The sequence below is a fragment of the Prosopis cineraria genome, unplaced genomic scaffold, assembly GCF_029017545.1.
Source record: "Prosopis cineraria cultivar Desert tree isolate PC_DT_omini unplaced genomic scaffold, ASM2901754v1 PC6, whole genome shotgun sequence".
Taxonomy (NCBI): domain Eukaryota; kingdom Viridiplantae; phylum Streptophyta; class Magnoliopsida; order Fabales; family Fabaceae; genus Prosopis; species Prosopis cineraria.
In genome coordinates, this window is record NW_026555337.1 from 9,136,640 (window position 1) to 9,151,557 (window position 14,918).

Genomic DNA, 14,918 nt, shown 5'->3' on the forward strand with positions numbered 1-14,918 from the left:
AAAATATTTTTACATTATATTTATCAAAATAAAAATATGTAAAAATTATAATATTGAATTCGGACTTTTTTTTAAGCTTATTGGAGGATGAACATCATGCTATTCATCACCCTGAACTTAGACGGCCCAAATTTAAACTTTTTATTTTTATTTTATATTTATTAAAATAAAAATATGTTAAAAAAAATATAAAAATCCTTAATAAATCTGTTCATCGCAAATTTGGATAATAAAAATTTAGTCCGAACGACTCAATTTAATATTAACTTTTCTTAAAATTTTTTAAAAATATAGATATACCCAAAACACTATAGATACAATATAAAAAAATTAATTTACCATTAAATTTTTTTATAATTTTTACAAATTAATCATTTAAATAAATTTTAGACAATCCAAATTTAATATTCATTTTTTTATAATTTTATATATTTTGGTTTCAATATAATATAAAAAATATTTAAAAAACAAATTAAAATCAAGACATGAGTAAGAGGAAATGAGCACGACCGAATGCGCCTCCCAGCCTATGCAAACAAGTACATTTTCAATTTGGCCTTTTCATCTAAATGATTTAAATTTAAATTTTTACGAAATCTTAAGATAAACTCTCCTTTCTCCAGGTACGTGATCCAGGGTGACAGTTCAGCAGCTAGCCGGGCACGCTATGCCAAGAAAAATTGAAAAGAAATTAATAAGACAGATTTTAATTCAAACCGAAATTTGTGTAATAAAAAAAATTTATGTGAATTCCCGTGGGATAGTATCCGAAATAATGCACGTTTGTTCCCTCGAGGCTATGATATTACCCCATTGTCGTCTTTGGACATAAATGGATTAAAAACCAAAAGTTCCTATTAAAAAGGATAAATTCAATCCTTACGAATAAAATCAACTTTTAATCCCCATCGCAGATTAAAGCCATTCATGCATAATACGTATAGTGTTTTCTATATATAGAGTAAAAGCTACTCGTTGCCATCATTTTATTCAGTTCCAACACTACTGGACCCAATGTCTGGCACCAAGGCTTTAATTAGAGCTTACCATTTGCATATTTGCCACAGGCAACACGCGCATTGACCACACCATCTGCACAAACTAGAATCGCTCAGCCGTCATCACAATAGGTTGAGCTTCCACATGCTTTCTAACAAGATATGGACCCATTTCAATAGCTTCCTGCAGCTGCACGCAAGAATTCACATCACTTGGAACATATCAGAAATGGTGAAATCCCTGGTTCTTGTTGATATCGAATTCTGACTCAACCTTCCATAACTCAGTTAATATTAATACCTTTTCTTTAAAAGGTTATAAAAAAAATGCTTTTGAGCAATTGATATCTTCACTTGAGTTGGTTTGGTTAGATCAAGACTGATGATCATCCTTTGGTGTACGTGCATTACAGAATTGTTATATTAAAATAAGAAAAAACAACACAAACTTTCAGCACATTCATTGGCTGGAGCCTGGAATATGAAGCACATCCATGAACCCATATGAGGCCAAATCCAAGTTGAACCAGCCGCAAAACATGCGCAGATAGTAGTAAGAAGTTTTGTTTTCTAACCTTTGCATCTATTGCTGCTAGAGCAGGATCAACAGAGAGTTTACTTGACTGCATCAGTGACTTGTGTATAGCCTTGCAGCAGTTATATCTAGCTTCCATGCCTGAAATTCTCACATTGTGTTGACAGAGTGAGTGAAAAAATGTAGTAGGAAGAAGCAGATCAGAATCATATACAAACTGCAACGATGTAAATGGGGGAAACCTGATGCCAAGACAAGGAAGAAATATACCAGGTAAACACCAATTTAAAGACTTAGCCAGCATCATTGATCAATTTACTATAATATCAGCACTCAATGGTTTTTGTTTGATTCTTCTCCTTTTATGCATGATCCATTAATTTTGAGATGATCAATTGGGAGCAAAAAGAATTAAGGAAAATTACACCTAATTACTAAAAAATCTCATGAAATGCACAAAATACTCTTAACAAACTCAAATCCCATGCATTTATAACTTGCAAAAGAAAACGATAACCTACAATAACAAGCTGTAAATGTACAAGAATTGAAACTTATGAGTATTTGTGCATTTTATAGGACCTCTTTAAATCTCTTCTGTGAGACCTAGGTGTAATTTTCTCAAATAATTATCCCATATGTAGAAATGGTGTCTCCAACAATCTATCTGGTTCAGCAAACATAAAAGAATTGTCCGCTTAAAGTTCTATCAGAAATTATCATTTAAATGTTCACTTTTCAAGAGTCAAGAATAATGATAATCAACCCCTCAATCACATGGTATGGTATTAAAAAAAATGATAATTCAGTAAAGCATAACCATCACAAGAGGCATCTTAGTTGTATTGCCAAAGGCAGGCTTGCCATGAGAAACCACTAGTTATGTCAAAGATCAATTTAGCTCAAAAGCTTAAGATGTAAGTGGAGTTCATTAAGGTCTTGGAATAATTCATACAACAGTCACAAAAAGGCCTAATAGGCTTGAATGATGAACAAAATCCAAAACCACCACACAGATGAAATTTTAATCTTCATAATTAAGAGTATGAAAATTATTTTGATTGGTTATAAAGACTCTAATACTAGGCCTGAACAGAGGCCCAAAAACTCACCCAAGTCAATTAGCTCCACTCAAAAAGGACCCCCCAGGGAAAAAAAAGCCATTCAGAAATCAGAATATTAAATGGGTTAGGCCAAGCATGGACATAATTTTTAATCCGTCTTGAGTAAATTTTTCTTCAGTCACTTCACTGTAATATTTTAAAGTTCTATTTAGATCTTTCTAGTTTCCTTCTACTTTATCCTTTTCTTCCCAAATAGAACTAATAAGTCAATTATTAAAATAACTTGAAGGAAGAACGTGATATTCAGAGTTGTCAATTGTCATCATTACCATGAAACTAGAAATGAGAGGTTCAATGTACTATTATTGCTAAAGTTGGCTCTCATAAAATCCTCTTTTTAAATGCAGAATACATAGGTAGAATTACATTTATTTTGAATTAACAGATAGGAATATATGTTAAGAGGATAAAAGAAATTGCAATTATTCAAACTGGAAGCAGACCTATTTTTGTGGTTTCACTACTTGGGTCAGTCACCATGTTTATTATCTCTTGTTTTGAGCAGATCTCCATCAAGCACCATGATCGAGCAACTAATCCACTTATCATCCTATAACCCTGATAAAAAGGTACAAAAATGCCAAATCAGACTTCTATGAAATTTAAAAACAAGGGCATGCATAGTTTATAGAGCTAAGTAGCAAGTTTCATGTTGGTGCCAATGATTTTTCTCACTAGGAAATTATGGAATTTGTGACAGAACGTCTAACCTAAATGCTTCATTGTTGAACGTTGAGTTCCTGCTTCTCTAGATGCCTAACATTTCATTCTATAAAATTCTATTAACAGATCCACTTCTAAAGTATAGCAGGAATTGGCTTCTGAGTTTGGTTAGAAGCAGCAATCAAACTTCAAAATGGTCATTCCCCATATTCCAATGAAATAACGAAATTCTTGGGGGGCAAAGGATGTTGATATTCAATGTTAAAATTTGAAATTCACAGACCAAATTCTATGGATTCTTTTTAAACCCCCCCCCCAAGTTCTATTTCGGCAAGAGAAAAGTCATTATTGTCATGCCAACTGAAAACTTGACTACTTTTTTCCCAGTGTAATTTGCAATGCAAAAGTTCCCATGAATGTCTCACCGCCAATCGGATTTCTGAGTCCTGCCGCAGAACTGATAAGAAAAGACCCTACAAAAAACACAAACAACTTGGTAAATCTCACTTACCTGAACAATTGAGACAAAAACATGTGACAGGCAAACAAGCCAGCTGAATGAATCTTATACCTCTTTATTATTCTAAATCATGATATTATGGAAAGGAAGAAAGTACATCTTGGATTGATAATGCATTGTTTTATTTTATTTACTTAGAAACGAATGTGGCATAACACAAACGCAGATGAGTATAATATTTTTTCTGTTAATATTCAAATGACAGGGACTTATAAAGAAGGTAAGATCATGATTCAGTTGGGTAACATTTACTGCACCAACCAGAAGCACTTGAAAGTTTGAAACTAAAAGGGTATGAGAAAAGATACCGATGGTGTCAACTTTGAGTTCCTGGATCCAACTTCATAAATTAAACGTCGCACATTTTCTTCTGCTTCAGAATTGAGTATTTTATCATTTTCAGATCGAGTTTCTCCAGAGATGTTTCCCAGAGCATGCAAAGCAGCCTGCAATTACCAATTACACCGGGGCTAATAAAAAACTCACAAGCATATAAAGCTAGGTTTGTCTATTATCATTAGGACGTGTTTCATTATCTTTTGAATATCAAGATTGTAATTAGAAGGCTTACATCATCTTTAATTAAAATAATGATAAAAATACTAATATGGGTTGGATCTAGCTAAAAGGACTAGTCCCTCACAATAGAGCAAATTAAAGTTTGAATCCATGCTAGGAAAGGTGTTGGATCATGTATTTTGATGATTACAAAACCAAGAGAAGAGGTATTTGTTACATGTGCAGATATAAAGAATCACAGATGAAGATAAAACCTCAAGTACATGAAGAATCAAGAGAAGATGAAGAACTATAGTATAAGTCATTGAAATTCTCTTAGATTTAATGTGAAAACTTTGAGAACTTAATCATATTTCATCATTAAATGAATGCATCATATTTTTCTCAATAAGTCTCTTTTATATACATTAAGACTCATCTAAGTTCTTTTAAGCTTGCAAGAAGTGTCATTCTAGCTTGTTATGATTTATAAAAGTAAAATCAAGAGATGCAATATTAGTAATAAACCTTCCATATTAATATGGAAATTCCAACTTTATCAGTTATCTTAAAAAATTCTACTTCTTCCAAGTAATAACTAATGCTTTTTCTTTTTAAACGTTCCTTCCTTCTAGAAGTTAGATATAAAGAAATAGATCCCTAGAGGAATCCAGTCATGACTCCTTACAAACTGGAGACCAACGTTTTAATATCAATATAATGGGTGCTCAAGTGAAATGGGAAACCTTACCCCAAAAGCTACCTATTGAGGTGGGTGAATCAACCACTTATATACCTCATTGAGCATCCTGTACTATTCAATGTGGGAATTGATATCCTATACTACTAAGTCTCTATGACAATATGACATGATTACAAAGAATCTGCTAGGAGCAAATTTAGTTCGGTTCTTTTCAATTCATATCTGAAATTGATATGTCAATCAGAGATATAAGACATTAAACGTGTGGAAACTATTTGGATGTGAAAACCACTGAATAATGGAATCCACCCAATCCAAAAATGACCGTGTTAATTCTGAAGAAAAATTGACAGGATCAATATTCCAGCAAATTATGATAATGCACTATAAACTTAGATATATATTCCATATTTGCTGAAAAATACAAAACAAAAGGGACACAACAAGCTTGTTCACTAACCAGCTGTTTACCATGCCCTTGTGGTCCTTGTTGATCAAAAGCAGCATAAATAACATGTCTTGCAACAGGTGATGTGCCTGAGAGCAGCAATGCAGCTCCAGGGATAGCTACAATCACCAAAAAATCTAACATAAATCTACAGCACTTGAACAAGAGGCTTTCAGGAAAACAAAAGGCTCAATGAAGCAGTTAAGTCAAGCAATTTTCAACTTTAAAAGAAATCTCAGAAAATCTTCAAGAAGGGATAAGTTTCTTTAGATGCATGAATCACCTCATCTGAAAGTGCAATCTCTTCTTTCTGAAGTAGTTTGGAATATTTAGATGCTCTATCATTTCCAGAAGCACTGGGTTTGAAGCATTCCCATACCATTATTCATTCTTGGAGTTTTAAGCAAAGGAAAATTACAAGTTCTTTTTCCCCCCTTTCGGAGAGTCAATGCTTGCAATGTTCTGGAAGAGAGAATTTTTAGCTTGCGTATAGCGTAGTGCATTTGGTTTGAATGTAATGCCAGCTTTTTGAAGACAAGCTTTTATCCACACAACTTAGTCAAATAGGAATGCCTTGGCAAGCCTCTGCCGACTGTAATTTGGCAAAACTCAAGATATGTATGCATTTTATTAGAAATAATATGCAATTTGGAATTCTAGAAAGTGTGGGAGGTAGTCAATTTCCAAGGTTGACTAGAATAACGGATAAACCAAAACTATTCTTAACACATCAAAGAAGTGCAATTCTGTACTGAACAACAGATAATGGCATACTTACACAGTCCTATATGACCCAATGCTTCAAGCGCAGTTTCACATTCATCCCTATCAGAACTTTCTAAGGACTTGAGTCTTCCATCAATTGAAGAAATAACAGTTTTAAGACCTGTAATTGATAGCACAAAAAGCATTTATTGGTGAACAGTTTCTAGTTCTTAATTAATTAATTAGTAAACTGCATTGAAATAAAATAGATATCATATTCAAAATAGAATAAAGAAATTGTCAGTTGAAGATAAGGGAAGCAGATGGCTATATATCTTTCAACCCATAATGGAAGCAACGGTAACTCCAGGAATAAAAGCGAGTCTTACATGATTCATCTATGAAGGTGTATATAATTTCCTTGGACAGAAGCCTTCCGATTATCATCATTGCTCTAGATTTTAAAATGGCCTCCACAGAATTGTTGCTAACATCAAGAGAGAAAAAAATCAATAAATCATAGAATCATCACTTATTTCGTCCAGTGGATGTACAGAAACCATCAGGGAGGAAATATTTGAGTACCTAATTATAGAACTAAGAAGTTGAAGGAGGTTAGTCTTTGAGAAGAATTCAGTACTATGCTCGATCTCTGCTAACTTCATTTCAACACAAAATGAGAGCATATTAAATGCACATGAAAAAATAAACTTAGTGAGGAAAAAAAGCAAAAGCTAACTGAGTGATGAAAAAACGCTAAAGTTCACTGCCAATATAAAGTTCCTGGCGCCACATATATAATGAGTGTCTGACATAGTGTTTGTTTTCTAATCTTAAAAAAATAACGTTTTGCAAGAACTGATTTTGAAAGAATTCATTGCATAATTAGTTATGTCTGGGAACCAAACATAATCAGTTATGCATAACTTATTCTTCTATATATTCACAGACAACATTCCACGAACCTAACCAATAAAAGTTTGTAACAGTTAAATTGAGCAGGAGTGTTGTAGTTGAAGGCTCAATGAAGAGTATTAGCAGAATAGATTATTAAAAGAAAGAGGGACGAGAAAAGATATTAAGACATATATAAGAGGGAAGTTGGATAGACAAATTTTTAGCATATCTCCAGGCATCAGATATGAGACTGAAACTGAAACCACTCTAAATAAAAGAGGGTTAACAGGTATTTTTGCCCTTAAGCTATTTGTTCAGGAATATCTGGTATCCTAAACTTCCACCATTAAAAAGGAAGCATTGACCATTAGTTGACCAAGAGAATTACAAGAAAGGACCTAAAAATCATAGAAAAGAAAGTATAAAATTACAAATAAGAAAATTAATATCCAATTAAGTTCCTAAAATATTGTGATAATTTATAAGTCTTTCTACAAATTGTTACTTATAAATAAATGCATTTTCTACACTAGTTATAAATTTTTGAACGAGGATTTATAAATTTTGAAGGAAGACTTATAAATTATCACATTATTTTAGGAACTTAATTGGTATTAATTTTTATAGGATACTTATGCTTTTTCTTTGGGTCTTTTCTATAATTTTTGAAATCATTTTCTGTAATTTATAAGTTAACTAACAGTCAAAATTAACTTTTTTAACAAGAAGATGCCCAATGCACCATTTTAAACGTTGAAGGGGGAAACATGCAAGTTTAGCATATTAGACACTCCTAAACAAATAGTTGGGAAGCAAAAATGCTCTTTAACCCAGTACAGGAAAACTCAAAAAGACTTATCACAGTAGCCATCAAACCACAAACCTTAAACTTTACATTTATTCACAAAAGTAACAAAACAATTTGCTTATTATTATATCTGCTTCTCGAAAAATAGGATATCCTAACTAAAAAAGAATCAATCATCAATCAATATATATAAAATACATAGGAAGCCAGCTTATGAGAATGTGGTCCACGTTAGATTCCACATAATACAAGGGTCCCAAAGCTAGTCTGAAATAAAAAAGGAATAACCACCTAATAGTTTAAAAACATTACATTTAAGTTAAAACCTCCATTGAAATGTTTCCAAAAAATTGCATGTAAAATCAAATCAACTATCTTTACGCAAATTAAATTTTTTTATCAAATAATGTCGTAGTTTTATGTATTTTAAGTGTAAGATACCAATTTTTTTTTATCATCTAGTATGATGTATTTAAGTGTGTCTTTGCGCGCACGCACACAGAGAGAGAGAGAGAGAGAGCAACCTCGTATAGAAGCTCCAAAACACTTAAAGTTACAAGAGTATCATCTGCATTTGCGATTTCTGCCTCCAAAAAATTAAGAAGATTTAAACTGTATATGGTTGATGCTGCAGACTTAGATACAGAGAAAAGTTTCACCACTAAGGCCATTACACGAACCCGTCCCTGAATCAAAATGGTAACCATGAGCAACTAATGTTCACACCACACACGGGGAAAAAAATTAAAAAAAGAAATCAAAGAATTTAGCATCAGCTTCTACATTCTCTAACCAAGAAATTTAACATTTTTTTGGCACATATCACAATGGAATTTAGGACTGTAAATATTATAACTGAACTACCGGATTATACCTGAAATGCTCCCATCAAAAGCTTTCATAATAGTATGGTTATTGTGAAGGAAAAAAGTCATTTCCTATGCATTGCTTATTTAAGCCAAGCTCTCGATGCAAGAAATATTAGCTATAACCGAGACATGTTTGATAATTAGACAATCAATTGTCCATTTACTTGGATAATTAGTCAACATACTAAAATGAGTTTAGAACTTCTGCTAAACACTATCCATGATTTTTTTTCTTTTCATTCAGAAAATCCACCAACAGAGATCATTTTTTATTTTAAAAAATGCATGAAATTATATGACTGCCAAAGAAAGAAGTGGGGAGGATGCAATCAAGATTCAAGATAGACCTTCTGGGCAAAGTATCTCATGATAAATATTAAATTTAAAAATTTTATGCACTTCTTCAAAAATTAATCCAATTTCCAAAACAAGAGATCAAGCAATTTTCCCACTGAAGTGACTTGGTTAAGAACTCTTTTGTAACTGGTTGGCCTATAATTGCAGTAACATGATTGTATTTAACATCAATGTAAACAATGCTTCCAAAAATAATGATATCTTCCACGTATTCTGTCAGAGCTTCCATGACTTCAAGGTGTCCCTAGATAAATATAATCTATATTTGAAATTCTACAATGACAAACATAATTCATGCATTGACGGATCTGCTATCATACCAGTGATGAACACTGCGATGCTAAAGTCCTCAGGTCTGCAGCACCTTCCCTGGCAGATGGAAAGATGATTTCCTACGCAAGTATTGTCAACCATGATAAGTACGGTAAGGTTTTTGCATACTCCTGTTTTTCAAACGAGGATTTAAATCACAGTGAAGTAATGCATTTTCTTACCCTGCCCTCAGGAGAATGAGCTAACTTCTTTATCACATCCATTGCTGCAGCTGCCACTTGTTCATTGCTGCTTGTGTGAAAATATATGCACATAATATATTTATTGTATGCAAGGTTTTAATAATACATTATTCCACATTATGTAAAGACAAGCACATCTATCTATCAAGAAAATGCCTTAGATGAGCGCAAAAATAACGCCCATGGGTAGAAATTTCAACAGTTTATTTTGGCATACAAAACAACAGAGGTCCTTGTGCTTATTGTATGAATATTGAAGGCAATTAAGACATGCTGCTTTCAAATTACTTCATTTAAAGTACAATGAGACACAAAGTAAAATTTTCAGACTGAACATTATGGGAAGAACTTGATCGCTGAATTTATACATCTTAGCATGTACTGCCAGTACAAAACACAATTAACTGGCCAAAAAAACAAGGATACTTGATTATGAGTAAATGGTCTCCTTTCGTCAGAATTATTGGGCTAATTAAAATGTCTCAAAGATACTACTTGGTCAATTATTTAGATCTTTTGGGGAATGAAAGATGAGAGTGAATTTAGATTAATTTTATATTTCATTTGTAGGTGTATTTTAGTTATTTTTCCACATGTTTGGGTCTTGGATTGCAAGAGGTTTGAATTCAGGTTATTTAGGTGTTGATGGATCTTTTTTTATTGCTTTCACTCTAATAACCAAGTTCTTGATCCAGCCTAATCTAGGTGACAACGTGTAGGCACCTCTTTGGGATGCATAACTCCCACCAAAAATTTAATCACTGCTGCATACCCAAAGCTCAAACTCAAGACTTTGGTTTCAATTTAGGTTATTTAGGTGTTGGTGGATATTTTTTTATTGCTTTCACTCCTGTAACCAAGTTCTTGACCCAAACCAATCCAAGTGACAACTTGTAGGCACCTCTTTGGGGGTGTATACCTCCTACCGAGAATTTAATCTCTGCTCCATATCCAGAGCTCAAACTCGAAACCTCTGTTTAAGTTGGACCAACCCCTTAATGAATTGATGGATCTTATTTTAATGAGGAACTTATCCTCATGATTTAGCATAAATGGGTTGTCTAAATCATATTTCCTTCGTAGGTAAGTTATAGAAGGCCTGTTTAAATAAAAAAAACTGCTTTCTATTTTAGATTAAATTATCAAATTTATGAATCACAAAATTTGTCAGCAAATTGCTCTCTTCTTGGTTGTGCAAAATCCAATCAAACTCTAGATGTTATGCAAAGCTTTTTCTTCTTTAATTTTCTCTAATTATCAAACTAATTTTCCCATAGATTATAGATGTCAGTTATATCATATCCCAAGCCTTCCGCAGTCATTAATAAGGCCAAAAGCAGTTTTCCTTCTTACCCATTCACAAGGCAATCAAGCAAGAGAGGATATATGTTGTATTCTGCAATTAGACGAGCAGCAACATCAGTATCACAGTCAAGTTCCTCCAGAAGGCAAGTGACCTACAAGTTTTTATGTGAGAGAACGCAACAAGATGTTCCAGTTGGATTAGAAGTACTTTTGTATGGAAAAAAATTAAAAAAAATATATAAAGCATCAAACGAATTGAATACCACTTGAGCTGCAAATAATAAAAGTTAATGTTAGGTAAAAAAGAACAGCTAGTCAACCGCATAACTGTCCTCTTCAATTAGGAGAAGCATCACGTAGTATCAAGGAAAGAAATGAGTAGAGCTGCAGGGATACAAACTAACAAAGAAAACCAAGAGAGGGTAACTTAAAGAACAGCAGAGCAAGTTGTGAAAAAGTCATGAAAGCAAAATATGTATGAACTTCAACTGTAACAAACACACTAGGTTGAAATTTTTTATAGGGAACGCTAAAGATCAGATAATCAGAGTTGCTCATATAAATGATTGCAAATTGAGTGGAAATTAATAAGAGAACAGGGGACAGATTATTTTGACAACTTGCTTAATGAAAGAAATTGAAAAACCTTACGGGAGCAGAACAACCACAGAATCAGCTTTACTTTTATCTGGTAAAAAGAAAAGTCTTTGGAACAGTTCAGAGGTGATATTGAATTAGATCCACATGCCCTGATGTGCATGCACATGAATACATAGAGTTGCATAATTTAGTTCCAGTTTTACTAGTTGGTAAGTTGAAAAAGGGGATTGCCAAAAATCAAAAGCCAGTTGTTACAAATTTTCCATCACTAGAGCAATCCCGTAGGAAAGGTCTAAGTTTCATTGGGAAAGCCAAACCACAGGTTACTAGCAGCAAAAATAGAGAAGGTAGCAGGAGAGACCTATATTTATTGACGTTAATCAATGCTCGAAATGATAATGATAAGCTAAATTTATATCATAAGCTGATCTTGAAGTCACACGAAAGTCAAAGGTTGCAGTGGAAATACTATGGCAGCAAAAGCATAATCTAAAGACAACAACATGAGCTAGCAGACAGGAAAATAAATGTTGTCAGTGGGGCGTCCGCCCTCTTCAAGTACAAAGGAAATAATATAATATCTCTGCAGAAACGTAAAAACACATAAAATCAAAACTTTTTTATTCTTGATTGATGTAGTTAACAAATAAACATGTAAAGACCAAGCAATGTAAGTGATCATTAAAAACAAAATACTGCTTCTAGAGAAGGGAAGGAAGTTGGGGGGTGGTTAATCTACAGCATGGTAGGCATGAGAGAAGCCATTAAATAAAGACAAATAGAATAAGTATATACACATACTGTTTTACAAGCTAAGGATCTGACTGCCTGAGAATCTGCCTGCAAACCAACTTGTACAAAAGGCTGCCCCAAAAAAAAAAAAAAAAAAATTTACCAAAACAATAAGGATAACATGACCAAATGAGTGGTACAAATTAATTGAATCACTAACAAGCCAGGTTAAATTTTAAGCATGCAGGGTGATTTGCTTCAAAAGATAAGCCTAACTATTACTGCAATTTCTTCTCCATAAATAACTACAATCTACACATAAATCTATAGGAACCTGCATTATTTATACACAGCACACGGGCCCACAACAAAAACATCAGCTACTCACTGGTCCTGAAAGTTGTGAAGATAGGATTTTAGTACTTTTCTTGCCAGTTCATGATAAAGCTGTGTCTTGAGTAAACATTCGCTCTTTTAATAAATTTTCTTGCCCTTAAAGAACAAGACGCTTTCAAAATGTACGAATTCCTACCCTAAAACCAAACTCAGGGTCATTTAATTCATGCCAGATCTTTACATATCAACTTTGCCGGTCGTGTATATGTTACCAACAACATGAAGTATATATAAAATACAAAACAAATACGTTTTGAACATAAAGAGTTTATTTCCATCTTTTGTTAAAAAAATTAATTAAAGTTGAAAACAAAAGCCATGTGTAGAGTGAAGTGTTATAAAATATAAGGGTCAACAAGACTTGGATAAACCACAGTCCCTAGGCAGCAAACTGTTGTATTTTCAGAATCATTCTCATCTTCCATAGAGTTCATAAGTGACTTAATTGTTTGTGATTCAAAGATCGGAACCTGCAATTCAGAAAGGTTTTTCTCAAGCATAGTAAACGGATAAAAAAACAACTAAGTCAACTGTAACTTAAGTAGTTCATCTTAGACCACATGCAGAATATTGCTTGTGACAACTACTAGGTTTTTGCATTCACTGAATCGAGTGTGCCATGTTCAAATAGTAATTCAAATAACAATTAAACAAATTAATTGGCAAATGTAGAAAGTCACAAACCATATACTGTGGAATCAAAGAAGCGCCAAATTTTGTTTTGAATAGCCTCTCCAAACAAGCAGTTAGAGTATTTTCTAGGCCAGGTACATCCAATTTGGTTTGTAATGCACTGTAAAAGGAAAACAATGAAATCAGATGCAATTTTCTTCACAGAAATGAATTTGGAAATTGGAAGGAGGGGGAGCTTTGAAAGATGGGATGAAAACAAATGCAACACTAAATCGCAAAGAATTGATCATACGAAGATTATACATGAAAAATAGTTCTCCCGTCACAAATGAGCAAGACAAGTAATTATTGACAGTTAAGTTAAAAATTGATAAGTTCGCTTGAGAATTTGAGCAGAATTTCCATGCCTATATACTGAGAATGCACGATGTTATACAGTCAGTTCCATTAAAAAAAATACAAAAATTAGAGTTCCAAAAGCTTTCCTGTTCAACCAGGAAGCAAGCAAAATGCGACTGATTCTAAGCCAAACGAATTGCTATCACAAAATCAAAAGTTCCTGAGAAAATCAACTGAACTAAATCGAGTCATTTTGTAGATTATCATTAGGCAAAAATTAGTTTCAAGCCTCGAAAATCAACCTCGTCCTGATGTCCTCCAACTCGACTGAAAATTTAAAAGACGAAAAAAAAAAAGTTTCGACAGAAAAAATACAGAGCAAAGGTGAAGCAGAAACTGACTTAATTATTGCTGGAAGAGGGAAGCGATTGAGAAAGTCCCTTACGGCGGCGTCGTTAAGTACTCCTGAAATCAAATCAAGATGATGGTTCAGGAATATTTTGGTTGGAAAGAAAGAAGCACAGAGCAGTGAAGAGCGAGTACCCGGATAATTAGCAAAATCTGAAGCTGTTTCAAGTAGCTGAGTTGGATCCTCCATTGAAAACTCTTCGTGCATTTTGCTTTGCTATGTCTCGCCCGCTCTCTCGACTCGGGAGCAGACGTGACTGAAAGGAATGATGAAGACGCCGAAACGCACCGGCGTGCGTGGCAATAGGTATGCTACGTGTCACGCCGGAGATAATAGGCTCCTGGGATTTGCGCTTGGTGCTCATACCCACGCTTATCAAGGTTAAAAGCACCCTCTATTTCAATATAAATTCATCTTATTCTTATCATTCATTTAAATTAATTTTTAAATATTTTTAATATTATATTTATTAATATAAAAATTTTAATATTTTAATAAATTTATTTATTATCAATCTAATTAGCATAAATTTAATTTAATATTAAAAAGTTTTATAATTTTATAATTTAACTATCCAAATAAACTCTTAATGGTTTAGATATAATTTAAATAATATAATATAATATTAAAAAAATTATAATTTTATAAATTAACTATTTGCATGTACTATAAATAATCTAAATTTAAAATTAAATTTTTTATATTTTTATTTTAATAAATAAAATATTAAAAATATTTAGTTGATTAAAACAAAACAAGAGAAATTTTTGAAATTTTAATTTTTTAAATTTCATTTACTTTTTTTAATTATATTCATGGATAATTAAGCAAATCTCTAACTAAAAATTAAAAAATATTTGAGAC

At 32.8% G+C, this 14,918-nt stretch overlaps 1 protein-coding gene across 3 annotated transcripts; it reads right to left on the reverse strand.

Annotated features, from left to right (window-relative positions):
* Positions 1 to 356: 356 nt before the first annotated feature.
* Positions 357 to 14,406, reverse strand: LOC129313359 (uncharacterized). 3 transcript variants are annotated; one of them, XR_008593901.1, is made up of 18 exons: positions 14,189 to 14,406; positions 14,047 to 14,110; positions 13,358 to 13,466; positions 12,347 to 12,409; positions 10,994 to 11,097; positions 9,620 to 9,686; positions 9,446 to 9,517; positions 8,424 to 8,585; positions 6,780 to 6,853; positions 6,584 to 6,681; positions 6,268 to 6,375; positions 5,502 to 5,608; positions 4,149 to 4,286; positions 3,746 to 3,793; positions 3,101 to 3,215; positions 1,574 to 1,674; positions 1,048 to 1,188; positions 357 to 665 (listed from the first exon to the last, which is right to left on the reverse strand). XR_008593901.1 is itself a non-coding variant. In XM_054956375.1 (17 exons), the coding sequence occupies exons 1-17, from the start codon at positions 14,259 to 14,261 to the stop codon at positions 1,102 to 1,104; spliced, it is 1,590 nt and encodes a 529-aa protein (XP_054812350.1). In that variant the 5' UTR covers positions 14,262 to 14,406; the 3' UTR covers positions 838 to 1,101. The 3 variants fall into 3 exon arrangements, 2 of the variants coding, with proteins under 2 accessions (XP_054812350.1, XP_054812352.1); XM_054956375.1 differs by lacking the exon at positions 357 to 665 and having other exon boundaries at positions 838 to 1,188; XM_054956377.1 differs by lacking the exons at positions 357 to 665; positions 13,358 to 13,466; positions 14,047 to 14,110; positions 14,189 to 14,406 and adding an exon at positions 12,612 to 12,632 and having other exon boundaries at positions 838 to 1,188.
* Positions 14,407 to 14,918: the final 512 nt, after the last annotated feature.

What these genes read in the sequence shown, in the direction of transcription:
- LOC129313359 (XM_054956375.1), bottom strand. Translation starts at nt 14,261, where the DNA reads ATGCACGAAGAGTTTTCAATGGAGGATCCAACTCAGCTACTTGAAACA. An exon ending in CTTCTTAGTTCTATAATTAG is followed by an intron (nt 6,682 to 6,779) that starts GTACTCAAATAT and finishes TCTTGATGTTAG; the next exon opens with CAACAATTCTGTGGAGGCCA. An exon ending in CACCTTCATAGATGAATCAT is followed by an intron (nt 6,376 to 6,583) that starts GTAAGACTCGCT and finishes TATCAATTACAG; the next exon opens with GTCTTAAAACTGTTATTTCT.